Raw genomic sequence first — 26,063 nt, forward strand, 5'->3', positions numbered from 1 at the left:
TAAGAAATTAGAAGAAAAGAAAAAAACATGGAAAAAATGCTAGTTTAGAAATACATCAAGCACTTCACTGTGTCACCTTGTTGGTGGGAGAGAATAAAGTAGAGGTTTGCAACATCTTTGTTAGAACCTCCTGGCAGAATTCAAACCTGACTTTATAGATCCCAATGTACCACAGTTCAAAAGTACATTTCTTTGCCTAGGGACAAAACAAAATGAAGGAACTGGAGAGGTTTAATACTTTGAGAGCGTGAATAAAAGGTTCAACAGAATCAGTAAATTTTCTTGTTAGTGCAAAAGAAGACAGACTCTTTGCCCAGGAATATACTCAAAAGAACTAAATAAATATGTAAAAAGGAAACATTTTCCACTACCTACAAGGAGAGAAATTCTGGAGGAGATGGCTTATGCCAAATATTTTTCTACTCTTGATGCCTCAGCAGGCTTCTGGCAGCAGTTCTTAGACAAACAAGAGTGTATGTTTATGCACCTCCAACACCTCCTTTGGGAGACACGGTTTCCTCCAATTGCCATTGGGTTATAGTTAGCACCATGGGTGTTTCGCCAGAAAATACAACCATTTTTCTCTGATGAGGGGCATGTTAAGACCTAAACAGATGACACTGTGATCTGGGAAACACAGTAGAAGACTAAGACCAATGTTTCCAAGGAGCACCCAAAGAACCAGAAGTGCTGGGCCTTGACCTGAATGAGTAATAACAAAAAAAATTGTGAACACTGTGTAGTTGGTATAGAGAGGAGAGGAGAGGAGAGGAGAGGAGAGGAGAGGAGAGGAGAGGAGAGGAGAGGAGAGGAGAGGAGAGGAGAGGAGAGGAGAGGAGAGGGAAAGGAGAGGAGAGGAAAGGAAAGGAAAGGAAAGGAAAGGAAAGGAAAGGAAAGGAAAGGAAAGGAAAGGAAAGGAAAGGAAAGGAAAGGAAAGGAAAGGAAAGGAAAGGAAAGGAAAGGAAAGGAAAGGAAAGGAAAGGAAAGGAAAGGAAAGGAAAGGAAAGGAAAGGAAAGGAAAGGAAAGGAAAGGGAAAAGAAAAGAGAAAAGAAAAGAGAAAAGAAAAGAGAAAAGAGAAAAGAAAAGAAAAAAAGAGAAAAGAAAAGGAAAGAAAAGGAAAGAAAAGGAAAGAAAAGAAAAGAAAAGAAAAGAAAAGAAAAGAAAAGAAAAGAAAAGAAAAGAAAAGAAAAGAAAAGAAAAGAAAAGAAAAGAAAAGAAAAGAAAAGAAAAGAAAAGAAAAGAAAAGAAAAGAAAAGAAAAGAAAAGAGAAAAAAGAAAAAAAGAAGAAGAAAAGGGGATTGATTTGATGCAGCTTCCTCTGTGCAGCTGTGGAAAAAAGTGTAGTGAAATGAAGTCTGAAGTCAAAAGTTGATAAAATAAATTGTTCTTTCTAGAATCAAATCTAGACTTTGAATGTCAGGAGAACTCCTACAACTAAAATATTATAAAAAATAAAGTGTTAATGCACAGTATAGCTAAGAAACATATTCAAAGCCCAAATCCTATTGGGTTTTCTGTTTAATGGTATTTATATGACAATCCCTAAATACAACAGAAGAAATGTTACAAAGATGCACACACATTTGTACTGAAAAGAAAGGGATCAGTGAATGTACCTCTACAGTACTGTGGAGGCCATCAAGACATGCCATATGTACTGTAAATATAGCACACCACAGCACACATCATGGAATAGGAGCTATTAAAAATGCTTTCCCCTGCTGACTCCCAGCTCTGTGCTGACATTAATTTACTGTGCTTGGTTTCCTTAGCTTTTCTAGATTCTACAGGTGACTGTGACCGTCAAATCCATTTTCATTATAAGTGATATACTCATGTATATGATGTGCCATGGCTTACGACTGAGAGTTTAAGCAGTTTGAAAGTGATACCTGTACTCAGGTCTGAGCCCTGGTCCCTGCCACACATATTATGTTTGCATTTAATCCACATGTGCAATACATACACAGCTGAAGCTAGGACTTCATACTCCCAGATACATGTCCAAACGTGAACAGGAGTTGTTTCATTATTTCCTTGTTTGGTTTTCTGGCTCTACAAACTTCAAATCATGGCTACATAGTAGTCCAGGTTCATCAGAAAGAATGGTCTCAACCAGAATTACATGTAGCCTTATACAAAGGACACTTACACATAGGATCAAACCCTCTCTCATGATGGCAAAGCAGGAAACTTAGTCATCCACTTCTCAAGCAAGTGCTGTAGTTCCAATGGAAGTGCAGCTGTTCCAGTCATTTAGAGTACAGTAATGCACCCAAATACATAACTTCATGTATGTGTGAGGAGGCAGTAGCCTGTTAATACTGCAGTTAGACTAAAGTCCATGAAAGGCAGAATATCAAATGATCAATCATCATTTGATTGACTCCACTGTATGAGGCCCAGAGCATCCTGATGTAGTAAGATGTGTTTTGAGTGTGGGGTTGGACTAGATGACTTTTAGAGGTCCCTTCCAAACCGAGTTTATTCTACGATTCTACAATTGCTAAGGCTTTCACATCATGTCAGAGATTTCCTACATCCATAATATCCATGCACAAATTATGTCTGCATACAAAATTAATTCAGCATATCAGAAGTATTGTCAAACTTCCTACATTTCATAAGACCATTGATTCAGTCCATATAAGTATGTCTTATGAATGCATAAAGTAGTGGACTTTGTGAACACCCAGTCCGTGCATGTATGTATGACACCTTCAGTTTATCATTCTTTACATATATGAACTGCACTTACTCTGTGTTCTGCAAAGAATCTATACATGTTCAATGTTTTTCATTTTTAGGTAGTACCAATGTATGAACATGCAGAACATCCTAAACCAATTGGTATGATTTTTAGGACTTCAGAATGGTTCCATCTCCAAAGTCTTCATTTCACTTCCAAGAGATGCACTCAGAGGAGAGTGGAACTTAGTCAAAAGTAGTTGAGAAAAACAAAGAATGAAATGAGATAATACAATTTAAAACAGATTGGTCTGGAAGATAAACTGTGTTCTGAGGTCAAAGCCCACAATTTCAGACAAAAAGCTGAAATAGGAACTTTATGTTGTCTAACTCATGTGAATATTGACTTCTTCCAATGAGCTGAAAGCGTGGGGATTCCTCAATGATTGAATAGATAAAAGTAGTGTGTGGCATTTTGTGGCACCTGTTGTGAAAAAAAAATGCTATCCCTTGACTAGGTAATACAGCAATATAAACCTGTCACAGTAGAGTGGTGCTCCCTTGTTACCTGCATGCTTATGAGCTGAGTCATAACTTCGGTAATCTGTTTATGTCCATGAAACATCAGATTAATAGAGTCTGCCTCAGCTTCAGCCCAAATAATCACTTGAAGGAAGTGAGAAGACACAGGCAAAATAGGGAAATAGCTAACAAATCTCTGAATGCTGGGCACTCCCAAGCTGTATTTAGCACTCCTGAGTGTTAAGCGAACAAATAAATAGATTTTAAGTAATAGTCAAAACCTCTTGACATTTGAACACAGAAAGGGATCAAATGCTATGGACAAAAATATATTTTTGTACAGTCTTTTTGATAGAATCATACTATAAAGTTAAATCATTGTTACATACCACAACACATATTGAGGCAGCTGTAGACACAAAAACCTATGTTGCTTTTTGGAAGTAAAAAATAATAATCTCCTATTGGTTGTTTTATGGTATCTGTGATTGGCATAAACCAAGGAAACTGAAATGGAAAAAATCTAAAGAATGCTTTCTTCGTGAAGAAGAATATTCATTCAATTCTGATGAATCAACAAAATAAATTTCTGCAAGAAATCTCTCTTTAATGGCATACTCATGTTAATGTCATCCGACAAAATCCTAATTACAAGGAAGATGTCTCCCTTATTGGAAAGTACACCCCATCGTACATCAACGCTTACCATTTTGTTGAACTGATGTTAGGAGTTACGTGATCATAGTGCATCCTGGGAATTGTAACCCGACTATGAAGTCCAAGAGAGAAAGGATATGAAGAAATAAGAAACTTTAAAGATAAATACTGTGATGCATGGATATGGAAAGATTTCAACAGAAAAGAAATTACCGCTTAGCTAAGCCAAAATTTGATTTTTGATTCAACAAACCAAGAGGAAATATTTTGATTTGGGAATGTCAAAACACTTCCATTTGATCAGAGATATGAAAATTAAATTTACTGAACAAAATGTTCTTAACTATTTCCATAGTCCATTTTTTTTACTGCAGTTAGGTTTGATACATATGCATAGAGAAAGAATTCAAACTACTAGAATTTCTCATGACATAAAGCCAGTCTTTTTTACCAATATACATATTCACAGAAGGGTTTTTTATTTCTCTGTATTTTAATCAGGTTTATCTTCTTCATAGGTATATCTTCTTCATTCAAATAAATTTTATCATCTTATTTTCATATTTTTGCTATTACCAGCAAGCAAAATAAATTGAATCTAAAAATAAGGAAACAAAAGAATTATACAGAGATTAGTTTCAACATGAACATGACCTGATTTACTAGAATATTGCAAGTGTAAAATTCTTTTTAGAAAGCTATATGACAAATTTTTGTACAACAAAGGAAAAAAAATCTTAAACTTTCATTCTCCTGCCTGTAAAGGGAAGATGTCTAAATTGCACAATGCTCTCATTTTCACAAGTACTCATACCCTTCAGCCTCTCAACATCTATACTGAAAGTATGCTGCAGTGATCATTTCTTCCAGCTATAATTTATGCACTGTAACTCTTCCAATGTGGATGCAGGAAATTGATTTGAATACATTGTTAGAGTCTGTAGCTGAGGGATTTCGCTTTTAAAACTTTGTTAAAGAAAAAAACCCAGTGAACTGGAAGAGTGACTTATCTCCAGTATATGTTGTCTTTTGCCTTCAGGGACTCCCAGCAACCAAAGCAGAGCATTGTCTGGAGGGCAGTGAGGAACTGGGACTCTCACCTTTGGACCTTTGGCAATTTGCTCTGAGCTTTCTAAACCGTTTGCCTCAGCTGCTTGCCACAGACTATATAAATGAAGGTCCAAGTCAGAAGGCTCATTCTCCCTCCAAGGTGGTAGGGAAGAGGGGAGGGAAGGAAAAACAGAGGAAAAGAAAGTGTTTCAAGGGAGTTCGGGCCTCGCCATGGGCCCTGTGCAGCTCTTGCTGCTCTTGCTGCTGCTCAGCAGTGGGGTTCTCACACGTAAGTACTGCCTCTTATCTTAGTGCTTTTTGCTGCTTTATTTATGAACCTGTTAATACAACAATAATGCAAAAATCAACAGGAGAATGGCTTATAGTATTAGAGAGAGCAGGTGTGGCAAAGATACGATGTCTTCCCTTTGTAGGACTGGGGAATCACAAGAGAATCCCAACGTAGAAAAAGTCACAAATGTCCCTGGTGTCTTCTAATCAAATCTAATGTATTTTGCAACTTGTAAGGAATTCACATAATTCATTTTGGCCTAATTGTTTTTCTGTAGTGCTGTCCTTTTAAATCCCCATGGAGATACTCTAGCTTGGAGATACCATACAGACTTATCCCAGCTGTTGTTGACCTTCTTTTCGGCAAATGTGAAGATGGAGAGCAATAAAGCAAAAAGTATTTGGCAGGCAATACTGATGTTTGAAATACAATTTGATGATGAAGGGACATAGTCATCAGTAGTAGTAGTACTAGTGGTAGTAGTAAAAGAAGTAGGCCAGCAGGGTTTTTGTTTCCTAAGAGCAGAAAAGACAACCTAGACCAATACGGTGCTGTGGATTGTGAGCTGTCCTTGCTTCCCAAGAAGTGGCTTTTTAGAGTACAACATTGTAGTGTTACTTAACACTTCAGGAACCTTAAGGAGCAAGTTGAGTCTTGGGCCAATTATGCAGATCTGGTTTAATATGGAGATCAAATTTATCATAAATACACCTTTGTTGAACTAGTATTCTGTTGTTGATTGATGTTATACAATTTTAAAGGATGCACTTGTTTCTGATGGATATAAATAGTTATTAGTTACTATTCTAATAGTAATAATAGCATTACTGTTCCTATTACTGTTACTCTAACTAATGTTGGAAAGTGTGCAGAGAATATTGTGAAAAGTGCTGGCATTCGTGTGTGATATCCGAAAGAATGACATAGCATCAAATGAATGCAGCAAATTTACTAGATTTTATTTTATTTTATTTTAATTTTATTTATTTAATTTAATTTAATTTAATATTTTATTTTATATTTTATTTTATTTTATTTTATTTGAAATAAAGTCATATGGGACAGACTTAAGACAGATCAGAGCAAATGATTCTTCTTAGCTTGAATAGTCTTCCAATCAGTGTTTTTTCCTCCAAAGAATGAACTGTCAATATTCAGAAAAGTTTTAATGGCAGAGAATTGTAGTATTACTCACCAAAGTTGTCCTTTTTTAAATGTGCAAAAAGAAAAATATGGCCATTCATCCATTATGCAGTATTTTTTTTGTGCTCAAATACACTATAATTTTAAAGTAAACCACGTTATATGTTACATTTCATCTGTCTACCTATATATTTTGTGCCCATCATTTATAAACTTTATATTTCACATAACATAGGGCTTTTTAAAGTACTTGTTAAACCTAGAAGCTGATCCTTATCAGTTTAAATCAAAATAATTTAATTTAGTGACTTAAAGATCCTATTCTGAGGTCTTAGTTCACAATATCAAGGCAACTGCTGTAACTCCCTTTAGATTTGACTCTACTGTCAATGTTAATAGTAGCTTTGTCATTTACATCAGTGTGAAAACTACATCAAAAGTTGGTATGAAATAAAAAGGTCTTACAGTGAAAATTTGGCCCTTGTTTTATAGCTAAAAAGTGCTTTTCCAGCTTTTAATTTGTGTTTTTATTCTTTACAGAAGAAGAAACGCCTGACAGTGGAAACCCAGGATGTTCAAGTAACTGATTTCTTGCATCTGCTTTTGTTAACTTATGTCACTGTATTAACCGAATACATCTTTCAAAGCTTGACATTTTCTATTCCATTCTTCCTCTGAAATAATTGAAACAAAAGTAGTGGCAATATTCTGAAGTCTTTATTGCCCTTTATTTTAGGTATTTCATTATCCATAAGGCTTCGCTGAAAGAATTTCAAAAGTTTCCTAAGATAGAGAATCTGAGATCGAGTCTCTAAACTTTTGAAAAGCTCCCATTGAGAAACTGCTTTCCATTGTTTTGTTGATTTCTTAATTGCCAGGTGCAAATTCCTTAATCTAGAAATCCCTGCTTATGAGATGCGAAGCTTTAGCAGTGAGGTTATATACATTACACCTTACCGTGGGCTGAATCTCACTTCTCATTTACCCTTCGCAGCGGCCGCTAAACCCACAGAATTGCACTTGGATATCTAGCTAAATACCTGTAGAATAAATCATCAACTCTGTCAGCAAGGACAGCAATTTCTTTAAACAAGTCAAGACTCAGGAAATGCTGACTTTATGCCCTATCTTTATAATGAACTCTGACTGGCCCTGACTGCTTGGTTAGATACATAATGTTCCACCATAGGGTCAAAGTACCAAATGAGTTGTTTTGTTCTTTGTGCCTCTGGATCTTCAGGGCCTTTTTCCCTTGTTGGATGCTTTAGCACCATCTCCAGGCAATTAGGTTTATTTCAGCTGCCTGAAGCAACTCAAAGACTTCTGGGCTTCATTGCGAATTTCATGTGTGTTTTTGATGCAATAAATTATTTAGTATTTGCATTTCTAACCTTCTAATTTCCCTATTCCTTTTCCATTTATTTCTGTTTAAAAGCAGGAAATGAAGCAATAATTAGCTTTTTGGCTTTAGCATAGTAGATACCGATATTGCGAAAATTTCTGAGAATGTACAGTTACGCAATGTTATAGACCAGGATAGCCAAAAGTGACAAGGATAGTGTTGATTTTTTTTATAGTAGTTAATTTTAAGGTTAATTAGATAATGTAATTCAGTTTTCAAATGTTCGTAAGATGCTGATTACTGTATGATAGATGGTATTAATTATATTAATTCTATTTAGCAACTACATAAAAGTAATCTCAGTTAAAACACTATTAACATATGTAAAGCTTATAAAAGTGATAGTGCAAGGAGGAAATATGATATTTATAGTACCGTTCTGTTCTTCTCTCTAAGTATGCAATTCTGTGACACAAAGGGCAAGATAGCATTGCCATTGGCAGATAGGCAGGCAAAATCATACAGATTTGATGGTGTGGGTTTACACCGAGATTACTTTACCTTTTTTTTCTATAAAAGTAGATTAGGATTCTAATATGTTCAGACAGTCACAAATAACCACAGAGGGGCAATTTAGGAACTTGCTTTTCACTCAGCATCACAGCAGCATCGTAATCCCAGTGAGTTGCTCAGTCTAAACAGAGGGAACAGTAACTTCTGGTTCAGATAGACCTAAACACAGTCACTTACAATGCCTGTTCAACATACTTTTAATTTAAAATTGTACCTGCAACTATAACGGGAGTGAATTGTAATTGAGGACATTGTTTGGCCTACATTATGCATTCCAGACACCAAAAGAAGATCTTATACCCTTGTATTTGATACTGAGACAAATTATTTTTTTTCTTTATGTCTCTATTACCACGTTCATTCCTGCTCATAGGGTTTAAAATTACAGATTAATTGTCTCATGCAATGGGAGGGTCCTCATACTTTCTTTATATGTGGCATTCATTTGTAAGGATCTGCACATGCATATCCTACCCAAGTCATAAAGTACTCTCATTTTCTCAATTGCAGAAGATGCAACCAGATTTAAACACCTCAGAAAATATGTTTACTCATATGAAGCAGAAACATCAAACGGGATCACGGGAACAGCAGATTCTCGAAGTGGTTCAAAGATCACTTGCAAGGTAGGGAAAAAAGAATAAATACAACCAATTGGGACTGTATACTGAATAACATGGGAACTGGCAGCTGGGGAGCATCCTTCAATGTTTTTCCAAACACGATTATTATTTGAAAGGCACATGTTGAGAGTCCTGAAGATTAAGCCCTCCCTGTCTTAGACAGAAGGCACTGAGGATGGCAGAAGTCCTTCATACCACTGTGCCAGTGCATTTCAATCCTGATCTGGCTATACTTTTACACAAGAGAGGGGGAAGACCTGGTAGTTCAATTTTCCTTATCTCCCAGGTTGAGTCTACCAATGTCCATCAAACATTTCTAGAAGTTGAACTAAAACAGCTCATCAATGCCAGGAAGATGACTTGATAGCCTGTTGATGGTAACAGTCAAGCCAGGATCAGGGTTGTAGGAGTAAAAGGTCCTGTAGGCCATTAAACTATCCCATGTCCCTCCATCTTGCTCAAAACTTTCCCATCATGTTTGTTTTTTGTTTTGGTTTGGTTTGGTTTTTTCTGAAATGGAGTAACTGAGGAAAATATTTTTTATTTAGCACACACTGTTCTGACAGAGTTAAAAAATTGATCAGTGTAATGACTCAGGTTTTCATACAGTTCTTCTAGTACTATAAATGTTCAGAACCTAAGTTGCTTGTTTACCATGTATACCATTAGCCAAGCAAATACCTGCTTTCATATTTTTTCCCTCAACTTACCTTAAGCTATTTAGAGTACTTTGGGATCTTTCCCAACAGCTGCTAGCAGGGTGATTCTGACACTTCACAAAACCCAATGAATACCATATTTTCAAAACTGTAACTGGATGATCCTGGAAACATGATAATGAAAAAAGGATAAACACATCATATTTGTGTTTTCAGGTTGAACTGGAGGTACCACAGCTGTGTCACTTCATCCTGAGGACGATGCATTGCTCCCTGAGGGAGACATTTGGTGTTGACACTGAGGGAAGGGCCATGCTGAAAAAGTCAAAGAACTCTGAGGACTTTGCTAATGCCATGTCCAAGTAAGCAATATCAATTATCATCAATACGTGTAGCCTTAACATGGAACAGGCTGCAATGTTACAGTTCACCCTGACTATGTTCTTCCAGGCATAGAACACGTTTCATGATAACATGGTAGATTTATAAGCTGGTTCCACAGCAAAACTCTCCCTGATATAATTTAGGGCTAACTCAGCACAGTTCTCAATTGCTAGTAGAGGACGTTTTTTTCCATCCAGAATTTTCACGTGGAATGTTTTTGTCATTTATATCACCTACATCAGGAAACTGTTGGGTAGTCCCCTAAAAGATTGTTGCAAGTGGAATGTTCCTTCTTGTAAGCAAATTCTCAAATGGCTGTGCATAGCCATTTTAAGACAATTTTCCTTTGCTGACATGGTACAAAGACTGTGCAATAGAAAGGCATTTGAGACTGAAGTCCAGATTCCTATCACAATCTTTAATGACCTATGCAACTTATCTTTTCCTTACTTATCTGCTTTCATAACTTATTGCTACTACTCCCTCCACCCGACTAGTCTCAAGTGCTTGTCAATGCACGTTTTACTCATGCACCTTCATGCTTGTTTCAATGCCTCAGTATTCATTCCATCTTGTTTCACAAGCCATAGATCTCAGAACAACTTGAGTCAATGTTAAAATGTGTCTTTCAGAAAACAACCAAGGTTTTATTTAAAGACTGCAACTAGTAAAGAATCCTTCCCATTTTTTTTGTAGCCTATTGCAGTAGCTAATAATTATTCAAAAAATTTACTTACCTCCTCTCTGAATTTATGCAATTCCAACTTCCAGCCATTGCTCTTGATATTTGTTTGTCCTTAGATGACGTAGTCAGATGATATCAGAATGTCCTTGCTTAGAATTTTGCTGCTTTAATAGTAATACTCTCTAATAGGTAGTCCAAGATAAACATGATGCTTTAGCTGTATCCCAGCAGTTTATTGATAACATGTTCTTCACTGGGTGACTGCAATGTGATTTCATATTAATGTTGGGGTTTTTTGGGCAGGCATGAGCTAAAATTCAGCATTCAGGATGGAACAAAAGTCAAGTTGTATCCAGAGAAGGATGAACCTCTGCATGTACTGAATCTCAAGAGAGGGATCATCTCAGCTCTACTTGTGCCAACAGAAACAGTAGAAAACGTAAAAACAATTTCAATGGTAGGTGTTTTGAAAACACCCACTTTATTTCCTTAACAAATGGAAGAAACTTCAGGAGTAAAGTTAGTCCTGAACATCATTTTGAAAAGACCTGGAAATTCAGATGAGAGAGGGTGCCTTTCGGCTAGACCAGAAAACGTCTGACAGCATGAACAAAGATGCTGATTTCTTTCTGCTTTCCAGGATACTGTATATGGAAAGTGTGACAGTGAAGTTGAATTCAAATCTAGAAAAGGAAATGTTGCAGAAGATATTTCAATTAACAGAGACCTGAAAGCCTGTGACAACTTCAGTCCCATCAGAGATTATGTCAGCCCTATTGCCATTGTAAAGGGACTAGTAAGTATACCATTAAAAATTATATAACATTCTTCACTATATAACTTAAAATGATAAACAGCTACTACAACAACTAAATTCTGTATTTACCTTCTAAGATTTTAAATAGGTTTTCTACATCCCTGCATTAGATCAGACTGTGGTTTTGTTGGCAGTCAATAGAGAAAAACAAATGCAGAGAAAGAATGTTATTACCTTCTTTCATGTTATATATTACGGTAAAACTGTAGTAGCCTTTAAAACTATGTTTGTTTCCCATACTACTTGTTAAAATGACTGCCAAACTATTTATTTTACAGAACATCCCATTATCTACTCTGCTAAGGAGCACTCAATTCTGTCATTACAATATTGATGCAAAGAAAAGACATATAAGAGATGCTGTCTGCAGTGAAAAACACCTGTTTCTGCCTTCCTCATACAAGTAGGTGGCTCACTATTCATCATTACCCTCTGGTTATAAATACTCACTTTAAATGGTGATGTATCACCATTCTGCCCTGACTTCATCCCCAAATATGCATTTTGTTCTCCAGAAGGCAGAGGCATGGCAAGACCCCTCAAAGTTACTTAGACTCAAATAAAGCACTGAATTTTTCTTTGTTTGCTAGAAATCGCTATGGTGTGATGACGGAGGTCAACCAGACACTGAAGCTTGAAGATACTCCAAAGATAAATAACAGAAATTTTGATGGAGGTATAGCTGCAATTCTCAATAATACAAATACAGGGACAAAATATAAATACAGGTTAAATACAGGAACAATTTTTTTTAAAAAAAGTGAATTAGTTAAAGATGCGGTTGAGGAGACCAAAATAATTCCTAATTTTTAATGAAATTTGATCAATTTAGTCAGGAAAAAGGTTGGGGTATAAAAATGGGAAAACCTGAAAAGTTTAAAAACACTGTCATTTTAAATAATCTTTGTCTTTTCATTTTAATTTTGAAATTATTCTTTATAATTAAAAAATACAATTTGCTTGGAAAGTAATTAAATCTTATTGGAAAATAGTTTAATGAACCCTTTTAAGCTAACCATAATGTCTTACATAACTTTTAGGTTCAGCTGCCAAAGGCAAACAGTTCATAATTACTATATGTTTGATTCTGAAACGCACTTTTTTGACATGCAGTTATTATTTCTAGTCATAATATATTTCTCCTAAGATATACTCATTAAAAGTTGAAAAAGCAAACTATGCCAGTATAAAAGGTGTTAAAGAATCAATCTCATGAAAATTTAAAAGAATTTATTTAAATAGGGTATTATTCAACTTTTGGGAGAATTACATTTACATTCCACTCCATTATTTTTAGAAACTGCTTCAGCTGTTAAACTTCACAGTTATCATATAAAATAATCTACAGAGTTTTATATTGAATATATTACAGAAGAGAAAACACGAATATAGTTCCTTGATAGAGACATAAGGAATGCATTTTTTTTTATTTCTAGATGAACTGGAGGAGAGGGGACTTGCGCTGGAAAGTACAGATGCCAGATTTCCCAGGCAGGGGGATGCTGTTCTCAAATCCTTCAGGAACTGCAGAAACTTCCAGCCTCCCAGCAGAACAGCAGAGAGCAAGACTCTTTTACAGATTTGTTTCTGGACTTAGAAGTTTACATAACACCACTCTTGGCTCTCTTGTACCAAAGATGATGGAAACTTCAAGGTATGTTACAACAGTTTGTTGTGCAAGCACACCTCATGTCAATGCCGTAGCAAATCCATTCTAAAGCTATTTGCTGCAAGTGGTTTTAAATTAGAGGTTAAATAGATTTAAAGAGTGTCTTTCAGGAAAGAATAAGTATCCATCAGAATTACCTAGAGAAAGAAATAAAGAAGAGACAGTAAAACGTGTGGATTTCACATTTTTCCATCAGAAATGCTCAGTTGTTAATTGGAACTTGAACATCAAATCTATGAGAACAGTATAAGAATTCAAATGGATCTGGAAGTTCTAGCCTTCTATGAAGACCTAATATTGTTTTGATCATTCCACCCCATCAAATCTTCCAAACTTATTGGAGAAGCTGAACTATATCAGTATAACACAGCCCAGTTTTTCCTCCCCATCACCATCCCAAGTGTGTATGCCAGACACATCCTGTGGATATGTTATAGCCAAATATCTTTCATGCAGATTTGCTCAAGGACAACGACTGCAATTCCAAACTCCCAAGTCTGACTTTATTGCAAAGAACACAGTTTTGAAAGTGAGATTTCTGAAGACATGGGTACAATTCTTTGCTCTGACCCTGCCCTCCACTCTTACCCTTACTCTCCTGTTCTAGCTGGACTTGAGTCAATTTATACACGCTTTATGTTCTTCAGTCTGTAGAGCGACAAGAGCCTCAGTCTGGTTCAACAGATTATATCACAATACTTATAGTTGTGGGGAAAGTCTGTTGTGGAGAAAAAAAAGACATGTCTGTGTAATTATAGTATCATTATACTTTCTTGTTGTTCATAGCTAATCATGTTATTAGTATAACTCGTAAAACTAATAGAAGCTTCTTTTGGATAAGCAATTGTGTGATTTGCTTCCAGTCAACGCATAGCATGCGTCATTTATATTAAAAACACCTTAATAAACCTTTTATTTCAAACATGCAAAATACAGCAATAACCTGCAAACAAGGAATTAATTAATCAGAGTAATTTCTTTTCCTTTCAGTTCCATCACAGTTCAGGCCCTGACGCAGTGTGGGACTCCAGAGTGCTATGGTGCAGTCCTTCAAATACTGAGAACTGGAAATGTGAATCCACTTGTGGTAGACCTGGTCACATATACCCTGGGACTATTGCCTTCTCCAACTCCGAAAAGAATACGGGAAATTCTGAACATGGCCCAGTATCAGCCAAGTAGAGCTTCTTTTTATGGCTTGAGTCATTCTGTTACTAAGTGAGTAATGATAGCATTATTTGTACAAAATACCCTCAATAAAACATTACATGCTTAGAGTAAACCCTAAGAGTAGTCACTTTTTGATGATTTTTTATTATTCTCATGAATTTGCTCTTTGAGAATAAAAAAATAAATAGACATCTACCATTTTCCTCCTTTTGTTTCTAATGTGTTTCTCTATTTCTTTAGGTTCTACGAATGAGAAGATGATTTTGACAGAGGAATAACAGATGTTGCAGACTTCATGGTATCACTGCTCGGCACTGATTGTTCTGGGGAAGATGAACTCACATACCTCACACTTCGGGTATTTTTATTTCCTTCTTTCCTTATGCAGGCTATTATTTTAAATTGTAGAGCATATATTACTCTGCTCCTCTTGGTCAAGAAAAAATGTTTATTATCTTTCTGTGCTTTCATCCCTGACAGGCTATTGGAAACATGGGTGCAGTGATGGAGAAAGCTAAACCCAACCTGAAGTCTTTTCTCAAGACATGTATCAGAAATGAAGCTGCATCACTTTCAGTTCAGAAAGCAGCCATCCAGGCATTCAGGAAGATGACTGTTACTGAGGAGGTAAATTGGGTCACAAGAACCAGCATAAACTGTCTTCAGTTCACCTTAACTGTTCACAGAAGCTATTGAATATGCAAAAACATTCTCATTATTTCATACTTTTGCTATCTCCCTTTTAGCTGTCTCCACCTTTTTTAGAACTCCTGTAGTTAGTTTAGTTTACATACACATATCTGAGAAGTTCTGTAGACTTCTGATTTAGTGGGTGTTGCTCCTTTGAGCTGCAGTTGCTTTGCATAGATACTCTCAGTTTAAATAGGAAGTTTGGATCTGTTAGAATGTCTTTAATGGAATTCTACTTATTTAAAGGTGGTTTTAACTAATGAGTTGCTCCAGATTTAAATGTATTTACCTAAGAAAAAATCAGGTCCCTATTTTATACAGGCATTTTTTGTCATTGTTATTAATAGTACAGGTCAGATTTATGTTTAAATTACAGTCACATTAAAGCACCTCCTACAGAATGGGTGTCATTAAATAGAGCTCTTCAGCTTAGAATAGTGAAGCAGTTTCAATATCAACAAGTTTCTACTCTAAAAGACACGCTCTTGTTTCCAGACAAGACTTGACAAGTCTGGGAGCCTGTAAACACCTGGAGATCACATCGTCAGATTCAGTTTCAACTTTTTTTTTTTTTAATTGTTATTTATATTCAATCTATGTTTTTAATTTTCCTGCAGCAGAAGACTTTGATCACCTTCTTTTCCTAAACTGAATTATCTTTTTTCCAAAATTTGATAATTTGTCTGCAGACCAGAACACTTCTGAGTCCCAACAATTAAAACTCAGTATTCTAAATAGCAAAGTAACCTGCCAGATATAGGATAAGAAAATCAGTTTTAATAAAGCCATAATTTCTATGACATTTTCTATCAAAAGAAACTTTATTGTAATAGTTTCAATGAAAACATTTTGGTCAGTTATAGAAATAAGGTATAGAAATAATTATGCGGTCCTGAAAACGTTACATCCTGTAAATTATTTGACCCTATATATTCCCAAAAGTGTTTAGCAATGTCATCTACTAGCCAGCTCATCAGTGCAAACCTTTCTCTATTTATATAGGACCGCTCAGCACTTCTGAAAGCATTCCAAGAAGGGGATGCACCTACAGACAAACGTCTAGCAGCCTATCTCATACTGATGAAAAACCCTTCCCCAAGTGATCTCGCAAAGATTTTGAGAGTCCTCACAAAGGAAAAGAATGAGCAAGTTAAAAGCTTTATTGCCTCACACATTGCCAACATCCTAGACTCTGAAGAAGTAGGCATTGAAGAGTAAGTAAAATTTAGTTATATACTGGTCTCCTAGGAAGAACAAAGTTCTGGCAATATTTGCAGTGGTAGATATTTAGCAGTTGCATTTTTTGCTTTTTGTTTGTTTGTTGCTTGTATGTTTTCTTTGTTTGAACAAGCACATCAGCTGAGTAAATCTATGGCTTTGTCAGAGCAGTGCCAGCTTACAGTCTTTCCCTTAAGGCTTATTTTGACTGTATGTATGTGCAAGAAAGCTAGCCATTCACAATCACCTCAGTTGTATTAATGTCTGCATGTGACAACAAGAAATTCCTCAACTAAGACTAAATGTGGTTTTGGAATTTATACTAATGACATTTGCATTGTTATCCTCTTTCCTAGTCTAAAAAGCCAAGTTGAAGAGGCTCTAAAAGGAACCAGGTTCCGAACAGCCAAAGATTTTCCAGAAAATTCTCACAAAATTATCAGATTTCCAAAGAGTTTCTGTACCTGGAGTTGATCCCGTCTCTGCCAAAATAGAGGAAATGTGGTATTTGATCCAACAGCTATGTTCCTAAGAGACTATGCTAAAAACCACCCTGAACGTGTATGGATTTGGCCCAAGCGATATCTTTGAGGTACAACAATTATCAAAAACTTTCGCTAGTATTCAGCTACTTCTTTCCCATTTCTGTTTGTTTATAACAACTTCTCTGAATAAGGTATTGTTTTTACAAGCTTTGGGAGTAATCTAAAGATCACTGTGCTTACAAGAAGACTTTCATTTGATCTCAATGGGCTTTAGAGCAGCCATCCATTATGTGATGTCACTGGCCACTGGCTGGAAGGAGTTATTAAAGGCCTCAGCTAGGGTAAAGTGAACCCATCTGTAACAAATTGACTTCATGCTAATGAATCATTACTGCACACTGAAGTACTCATAAGTGGATTTTAAGTGAGATACAACCTATGTGTAAGGTTTTGTTGGACCTCAAAAATTAATTGTAAGACCTAGCATTCCATATCTTCCCTTAAGAATCACAGACTTGTAGGATACACTTTAAATGCATTGTTTGTTCCCCAGAAAGGCTGTTTGTTGTAAAGCTGCAAAAGAAGTGGGGAAACTGTCTCAGTTATTGCATTGTCCTCTTCCTTTCAGCTTGGCTTGGATGGAAAGGGGTTTGAACCAACACTGGAAGCTTTGTTTGGAGAAAAGGGATTTTTCCAGACACCGCAAGCAAGGGCCTTGTACTGGGTTGACGGCAGAGTGCCAGAGCAGGTTTCCAAGGCGCTTTTTGACTATTTTGGTTACTCTCAGGATGACAAGCAGGATCAGGTACAACTTGAAAACATTCTTAGAATGGCATTCCTGCCATTACACAATAATTACAGCACTTCCCTCTTTAACTATATATAAGCCTTCTCCTCTTCTGGCAGGCTAAAATAGAAATCCTTAATGCTATTTCACAGTGTTTTTTTCTTAATGGTATGTGGGAGGAGTCTTTGGAGACAAATCTGTAAGGGATGCCTGTGCAGATTAGCTGACATTCACTAAGTAACTGTTTAAATATGTAGTCTTGCAGATTTCTCATGAATCTGTTTACTACTCTCTGACTGCATTTTCAGGATATCATGAAAGGAATAATGCTTAACCTTGAAAAATTGATAAAAGAATTGGGCAAAAAGGAAGCTCCTGAAGGAAGAGCATATCTGAGAATCCTGGGAGAAGAACTTGGGTACATGAAACTCAATGATTTCAAATTGCTGGGAAGCATGATTTTAAAGAGCATTAAAACTCTTCAGACTATTCCTGAAATGGTATGTTCTGATGTACCAATACGTATTATTAATTTTGGATATTTTTTTTCTATAAGATTTTTTTTAAGAATTAGATTGTGTTTATCTATGATGTAAAGAATGGATAATTGATACCAGCATAAAAATAAAATTATTAAAATAAGATCCAGATTTAGTCTGAAGGACTCTGAGAAACCCATGAAGACTCTTGAATAACCAAGTGGAGTCCTCCTGGAAGATCAGTGAGGGAAGAAAAAAAAGGAACGTTCAGATCTTATTGTATGATTGAGATATCTACTGGAACGCTGCCCAAAATCTTAGTGTTGGCCATTATGTTATACTACTAGATTTCTAATTATGAAAATATATATTAATATTAAGCAATAATTCATCATGTTAAAAAGAAAAGATGTACTACAGTTTAGGAATATTGAGTAAAACCCTTCTTTCACTGAAGTAAAAAAACATTTTGCCATTGCCTTTGGGAAACCTAGTATGTTACATGTTATCTTAACTAATTCACCTGTGTACATGTATGTCAAGGTAGATGATCTGTGTGTATCAAGGCAGGTGATTTGATAAACAATCTGTAGTACATTTTTTGAAACAAGGAATCTGTAGAAATTAGTTTCTGTACTATATATGAAATTAATTTTTCTATTATACAGTTACAATCATTCCATGTTCAATTTTTAAAGTATGAAATGTACATATTCCAAATGTAGATTTGTTAGCGTTCATTTCCTTGTTTCATTCACAGATTGCACAAGCCATCTCAAAAGGTGTTGACAGGGATTTATTTGTCCACTACATGTTTATGGACAATGAGTTTGAGCTCCCAACTGGAGCAGGTTTGCAACTGAAGTTTGCCTTGTCTGAATAGCAACACCTGGGGCCAAAGTAGCTATGAAGCTTCATCAAAAAAGCGTAGTCTTAACAGCTGTCTTTATTTTGTCTCCTCCTAATAATCTATAGTCTCATTTAGGGACAAAATTTGTAACACCAGAAGAATTTTAAAGACTACAAAATACTCTTGAAATGAAAAAAACCTCCTTACTTATTAGACGTCTCCAGTTAATTTGTGGTTGACATTTACATTAAAGTAAAGAAGTAATACATAGAATAAATTAAGTATGCGACATCATAACATTTATGAATTAAAAGTATTTTAATCACCCTTTCAAAAATAATCCTTTTAATCTCTGTTTATTTCTCTCTCCCTGCTCTCAAATGAGTATAGTACAATAGCTACAGCATATGAATTTGCTGTTCAAACTAGTTACTAAAAAAATTCAAAATTAAAAATTTTCAATTAAAAGAAATATTAAAAATTGAGTTAAATGAAACTTCTTTTGATCTGAAAGGAAACATTTTAAAATTGTAACAATTAAGGAGGCATGTGACAGAAAATTAATCATCCAATTAAAATTAAAAAATTTAAATATTTCCTTTCTTTTTTCCAGTTTTAGTAAGTATTTTGCTCTAATTTAGTCAATATTTTATATAAATTTCTAAATAGTTTCAGTTTGCTTAAACTTTTAATTTCCCACCCTATACATGATTTAAGTAAAAATAATAATAAAAAAAATATGTCCTCAATTTCATGCTGGTTGCCTTTTAGTTACGTTTGGAATCTTTTCCAGAATTTTGCATTCTGTCCCTTCTTTCTGTAATGGCCAAACCAAAAGCTTGAAAATAAGCTGTTTCTGTTTAGAGAAACTCAAATCTTGGATCCATTTCTTTTTTGTCAAATAGTTTACTCATTGTTTTTGAAAATTGCCTTTTTTTTTTTTTTTTACAATGGAAAACTGACTCTTGTCTTCAGATTTAAAAATACATGGAAGTAGCTCCATGTACAAAATCTTTCTGAAGCATAAGTACTTTTACATTAAAGTAGATAAGGTTCCTTGGTGTTATCATCTTGCGGTATTTGTTACATTACAGTTACCACTTCTGTGGTGCCTCTGCTTTTGTGACTTTGGAATCGAATTTTTTGAATGGCAAAATCAAATATATAAAAACCTACCTATTACATTTGTTTTCTAAAACCTGTAAGATGTGTGTTGGTCCAATAAATACACCATTTTGTTTGTATTGAACAGATGCAAGCAGAACTCATTGCTAAACCTTCAGTAGCAATTGAGTTTGTAACACACCTGGGAATAAACATGCCTGAATTTGCCAGAAGTGGTGTGGAGATGAATTCTAATATATTCCATGAGTCTGGAATTGAAGCACATGTTAGTGTGAAAGCTGACAGCTGAAAATTCAGCATTCCCTGCTCCAAAGACTCCAACAAAGCTCCTCAGTATCAGGTAATGAGACTGAACTTTCAAGGCTATGTTCTTCCCTTCTCTTCTTGGTTCTTCTTGTGATGGGATTTGAGAGACTAAGCGCCGGCATGGAGAAATATTCAGTTCAGAAAAAAAACAGACATTGTAAAACTGGGATAATTTCTTTTGTAAGATAGCAAATAGCCCAGATAAGTGGCAGACTGGGAGTCAAGACTTACAGATTCTTTGATTTGTCACTATTTTCTGACATTTTCAACATGACTCTTACTATTTCTATTATTTTTTTCTTTCACATAAATTATATAATAGCAACACCTATTCTTAGACTGAATTTAAATGAACTACTTAAATCAATTTTAGAGAGGGTAAATGGCTCAATACACAGAATTATAATTATCAGTAATAATACTTGTAATAATAAACAACTTGATCATTCAACCACCAAATATTATTTGATGAAAGCCCTACCTTAATAAGTGGTTTTTATTCAGAAAGTAACCTTGTTAATAGGACAATGTCTGAACTCATTTTTCTGTTCCAGCAATACACTACATTTGGTGTCTCCAGCCAAAACTGAAGAGATTCCACCTCTGATCGAGAACCGAGAAACCTCGACTTCTTGCAAGCCTTTCATTGCTGGTCTAAATTTCTGCACCAAATTATTGTACTCTAATGCCAGTGCCACAGAGTCAGCTCCATATTATCCCTTAACTGGAGAATCCAAGTAAGTCATATCAGTTTCAAATATGTTGATTTTGTGTTAACTAACCTTCCCTCTTAGGGCTTAGTAGCTACACTATACTCTCACATAAAGCTTACCTTTAAAAATCTTTAAAAAAAGACTAGCAGGAGCAGCTCAGAAAGAGAGGTATTGAGAACTGTATGATTTCTTCTGTTTGTGGTCATGGACAAAATAGTTATTTACAAGACATTTGTTTACTCCTTCTTTAGATTTGAAGTTGAAATAGTGTCCACAGGTGAAGTGAAGGAATACTCTGCAAGTGCAAACTATGACCTGCAGAGAGAGGGAAATGACCTGATAGACACCTTAAAGTTTGCTGTCCAGGCAGAAGGTAAGAGTCTGAAAAAGCAATATGGTTTAGCTCAGTTTTGAACTGTGTCGTTTAATTGGAAAAAGATTTGTATGAATAAATCATAATAGACTCATTTACAGTATAAAATAGAACACCATTTTCACACCCAAACACACCAATACTTTAACTCACATTTCATTTCATATATGCAATCCCAGTGCGAGGTTTTCATGATCAGAGGCTGATTATTTTATCCCAAATATACTTCCTTGTGATTTAAATAAAATGCGATGATGGTGAATGGAAGCAAGGAAGAAGAGAAGTTAATGGGTTCCATATAAGCAAGAGAAAAATACCATTTCTGATGAAATATGGAAGTAAAGCATGCAGATTGAGAATTGCATAAACAGCAAATTTTTCAAAGGGACAATCTGTGGGATGGCAAGTTTACGTAACAAAAGAGGTGACGGGATTAGTGGATCAGCCCATGGTGGGTTTAAAAGATGAAGAGAAAAAAGATGACCCAGTTTGTGATTCAGACTCATCAAAGATTGCATTAGATCTTCAGAGTGATATAACTTCCACTTGATTCTTTTTATTCTCCTTTTAAGAAAAGTCCAGAGTCCATAGTTGCGAATTACCAAAGTACATTATATTTTCCAGGTGTAAAGCAGCATGAGGCCACATTGACCTTCAGGTACAACAGAGACAGAAAGATTTTGACCAGTGATGTCCACATTCCAGATGTTGATGTTGACTTTGGTACAAACTTCAGAATTACTGATGAATCCATTCCTGGGAAGAAAGCATATACCTTTGTCTTAGACTTTAACAACAAGAAGATTTCTGAAGTTACTCTTACTGGCCAGATAAGGTAACTCAGAAAACCATTTAGATTTTTACAGAAACCTTTGAATAAGATAGCTGAAGGTTTTATTGAAGGTAGAAAATTTTGGGAAATTTTATCCCATTTTGGAGAAATTGCTTATATAGAGCGATATATAAACTTGTCCTTCAAACACTCTTTAAAAAACCTTGAAGTATTTTATTTGTAATCCATCACATATACATCAAATAAATACATCTAATATATCAACATATACTATATGTATATATAATAATTTGTCTTGCAAGTTCCTTAAATTAGTTCTTCCATGTTTGCACACACATGATTACAAGAATGACATTGTACTAGTGTTATTGCAGGTGTGATAATCCAAGGATATAAACAAGGCAAGGTTTGTTCAGAGAGGTATTCTCTTTTACTGGATATGTTCAGCTCTAAAAAAAGTTATTACATCTCCCCATGAAGAAATCTAATGGCACTCAATAAACAACAAAACCAAAAATAACTGAGAGCTTCCTGTAAAAATTCCCACGCTTCATGATGAGAATATTTCCGGGAACATCTACAGGGGAGCTAACAAAAATGTTTAGCCTGCCAGGGTTTCTAAAATTGTCTGCCTCACAAGCCCATAGTGAAATGAGCTGATCACATTCTTTAATAAACCTCAATCTTCCATGGAATTCTGTGATCTTGATGGTGCCCTGGGGAGTCTTTGTCTTTGCTGTTCATGCAGAATTGCCTCTGATATCAGTGGGAGCTTTGGACAGATGTCAGGGACCTCAATTCCCTTTCATTTGCACTAACATAATATTAGAAGTTTGCTCAAGTCAACAAAGTTACAGAGATATAAAATAAATGTGAATAAAGGAAAATTAAGCCCAGTGGCATAATATATTTTGCCAAGTGTTTTGTTTCTGTGTGATTCATAGCCACAGTCTGTATCCTTTAGTAGAGAATTCAGCTTGAGTAAGGAGTTCAGAATTCGGTTCAGGTACAACTTCACCAAGACAGGTACATATTTCCATCCATTTCAGTATTATGGAATTAATACAGAATTATTATTGTGTGTATCTGCACAGTAGCATTATAATAATTTACCATAGTTTTCCCAAAATAACCAGCAGAAGCCAAAAACATTCATTGAATTGGAACAGAGTTTACAAGTTTCATTCAATCTATTTTTTTTATAACACCTATTATGACTTTACTACAGATTTAAATGCTGAAATTGCTCCTGAAACATTAGTGAAAAAATAGAGTGAAATGTTTCATATTCATATTTACTTTTTGCTTTCACAGATATGCTGGAATGGAAGAGGCAATGGTAAGAGGCACCATGTCTATTCCACGCCTGCAAACTGAGCTTAGAACTGAAGCATTGGTTAATTATTCACCAACCAAAGGGTTTCTGCAGATGAGCTCAGCTGCAACAACTCACAGAAACTCAATTTCAGAAAGAGTTCTTCTCAGATATGGTACGGGTAAAAACATGATCCACATGTACAACCTATAAATTTAAACTATCTTGTTACATTAGTTTATAGTATATCCCTAAAGAGAATATTACTAATTTATTCTTTTCTTTTAAATTCATGATTTTCAGATTCTGAGAAAGTTGAGCTAGAGTGGAATTCAGGTGCCAGTGCTGCTGTGAAAAAAATATATTCTGGCTTCCCAGTTGACTTTTCAGACTACCCAAAAACTTTAGAGAAGCATGCCAATGAACTGCTGGATCGGAAAGTGGCTCATACAGATATGACACTGCGACATATTGTGTCACAATTTATTGTGGTATGTTTCAACTTACAGTAGATATTACAGCTTGACCACATAGCCCTGATGAATTTTTGCCTCCCCCATGGAAGCCAAAACGGGAACTACTTGTAAAAGCACTCATCAGATTGAATAAGATGTATATTTCCAACTTTGATGGAGTCAGTCACTTTATCATATGCCTAGGGCTCAGTATATGGGTAGTTACAATGGCTTTCAGATAACTTACTGGGAAGTCCTAAAACTTGTTATTTACTTCGAAAAACTTGTCTCCTATTGCAGGCAAGCAACACCTGGCTGCAAAAGGCATCAAAAGATGTGCCTATGCCCAGACTCTGCAAGACAAACTAAGTGGACTGCAGGAACTGAACATTCAGAAAATTAACCTCCCTGTTATCACCATTCCTGAAGAACTTTTCCTGAAAAGGTAGGGAGAGAAATTGGGATAGTCAGACAGGAAACTGAAAATAGATATTTGTGCATATTTTGTGTTATTTTGTTTTACTTTGTTTTACAAACCAACATGGAATTGCTGTGAATATTAGCATAAAATTAGAATCATAACAAAAAAATATAAGACCAGAGAGATGGAATTATATGGAGGAAATGATGCTTGTCTTTAATGCCGCTTTGGCTCTACAGCAGTCACTCCTGCAGTATATGAATATAACCTGAAGTATATAGTGTTATATAGTAATGAGAACTCAACAAAAATACAGTGTTGAACAATCTTTACTTTGAGCCACAGAACTAATGAAGCCAGAATTCCCATAGATTTGTGTCCTGCATCCTGACAGACCTTTTGTCTTTGGCCATAACTCTATATCTCTACTTCTTCCTGTGCAGTCCTACTGGACAGTTTCTTCTCATTCCTTTAAACATACTGGTTGACCTCCACCAATACAGTACCCTGACCTGACTCCATCTGTCACTTGCTCAAAGGGAACACATGCCATGGTTGCACACATATGGACTGGTGCTTGCACTAGTTTGGGGCCCATCTCCTCCATGTAATAGAGAGTTTCACAGAACTTGCATGAGTATAATTACCCTTGAGGATCTTACCCTTCTGTCAAATTTGATAGAATCATCCAATATGTTAAATATTTTTAAAAAGTAGGGTTTGACAAACAAAAAGAGACTGGAAAGCAGATAAATAGTATATTTCTTCTGTTTCTAGGAAATTAGACTATAAGTTAGCCACAGTGGATCTAGACTTTAAAATGCTCATGTACCTGCTGGGATTTGCTCTCATTACAGTTCCTAGCACATACATACCTTTTTTTGCCAATCAGTGTTCATATTCCATTGCTGCTCTGCCTATGCATAAGGATTCAAGGAACAATGTTGCTTGGTAGTGTCTTCAGAATACACCCACAGCTACCACTGTGATAGATAGAAACATGCCTGCATAGTTTTCCCAGGAGCTAGGGAAATATTGATGGCTGAAATGAATGTAGAGGACAACAGAAGCTAGTGTAAGATTGGATTACAAAATCAGATGGAGAACAGTCTTGAATTTATCTCTCTTAGTGCTGGTTTTCCATGTACTATCTTTCACTGTGGTAATATGAAACTGTATGTTAATGACACACATCTCTGTCGCTTCCATTGTGTTCCTAAGCTAAGTATAAGCAATGAAAAAACTGATTTTTCACCTATGTTCTTATCAGCAGTGTACATTAGAATAATAATAATAGGAATTTCTACTGCTCTGTCATATTGGGTTTTTTTAACCACTTGATGCAAAGGAGCACATTTTTAAATATTTCCTTAATTTTCATCTTAGGATGTATCTCTAAGTGTAAAAAGAAGATTTTGCAATATGAAAGATCAATTAGGCAAACAAGAAAAGCGTCTTTGCCAGCTTATTGTTCATGCACAAATTAAGGCAGCATTTTCTCCTGTTTTGCCTTTTCATAATTACATTTTTTCCCCACAAACTTTTCAGCTGACAATTCATTTTTTTCAGTCCTAGCTCTTGGTCAAATGGTTAGATTTGTATTTATTTTTATTCAGAATAAAATAAATGCTGAATATTTGGATGAAACTTTTGTAATGCTTATAATCAGAAAGATAAATTCTTGATAATTAGGTTCTTGTAACTTCTAATGCTAATGAGACTTTTTGTGCATTTCTATAAGAATACATCACTTTTTTAAAGAAGAATATAATCACCTT

At 35.4% G+C, this 26,063-nt stretch overlaps 1 protein-coding gene across 1 annotated transcript in view; it reads left to right on the forward strand.

Moving 5' to 3' along the window:
- Positions 1 to 5,065: 5,065 nt before the first annotated feature.
- The window catches only part of APOB (apolipoprotein B), a 35,866-nt gene continuing 14,868 nt past the window's right edge, over positions 5,066 to 26,063 (forward strand). The window contains 31 exon segments of the mRNA XM_075750519.1: positions 5,066 to 5,207; positions 6,894 to 6,932; positions 8,779 to 8,894; positions 9,767 to 9,912; positions 10,923 to 11,076; positions 11,260 to 11,415; positions 11,715 to 11,839; positions 12,027 to 12,112; positions 12,873 to 12,947; positions 12,950 to 12,988; positions 12,991 to 13,090; positions 14,096 to 14,323; positions 14,516 to 14,633; positions 14,756 to 14,902; positions 15,968 to 16,179; positions 16,540 to 16,600; positions 16,603 to 16,633; positions 16,636 to 16,775; positions 17,297 to 17,473; positions 17,764 to 17,955; positions 18,695 to 18,809; positions 18,812 to 18,861; positions 20,037 to 20,210; positions 20,212 to 20,249; positions 20,770 to 20,952; positions 21,180 to 21,301; positions 21,926 to 22,136; positions 23,409 to 23,584; positions 23,713 to 23,900; positions 24,165 to 24,201; positions 24,204 to 24,309. Coding sequence (XP_075606634.1) covers positions 5,150 to 5,207; positions 6,894 to 6,932; positions 8,779 to 8,894; positions 9,767 to 9,912; positions 10,923 to 11,076; positions 11,260 to 11,415; positions 11,715 to 11,839; positions 12,027 to 12,112; positions 12,873 to 12,947; positions 12,950 to 12,988; positions 12,991 to 13,090; positions 14,096 to 14,323; positions 14,516 to 14,633; positions 14,756 to 14,902; positions 15,968 to 16,179; positions 16,540 to 16,600; positions 16,603 to 16,633; positions 16,636 to 16,775; positions 17,297 to 17,473; positions 17,764 to 17,955; positions 18,695 to 18,809; positions 18,812 to 18,861; positions 20,037 to 20,210; positions 20,212 to 20,249; positions 20,770 to 20,952; positions 21,180 to 21,301; positions 21,926 to 22,136; positions 23,409 to 23,584; positions 23,713 to 23,900; positions 24,165 to 24,201; positions 24,204 to 24,309 — 3,800 coding nt within the window. The 5' untranslated portion in view covers positions 5,066 to 5,149.

This window comes from Balearica regulorum, chromosome 3, assembly GCF_011004875.1.
Source record: "Balearica regulorum gibbericeps isolate bBalReg1 chromosome 3, bBalReg1.pri, whole genome shotgun sequence".
Taxonomy (NCBI): Eukaryota; Metazoa; Chordata; class Aves; order Gruiformes; family Gruidae; genus Balearica; species Balearica regulorum.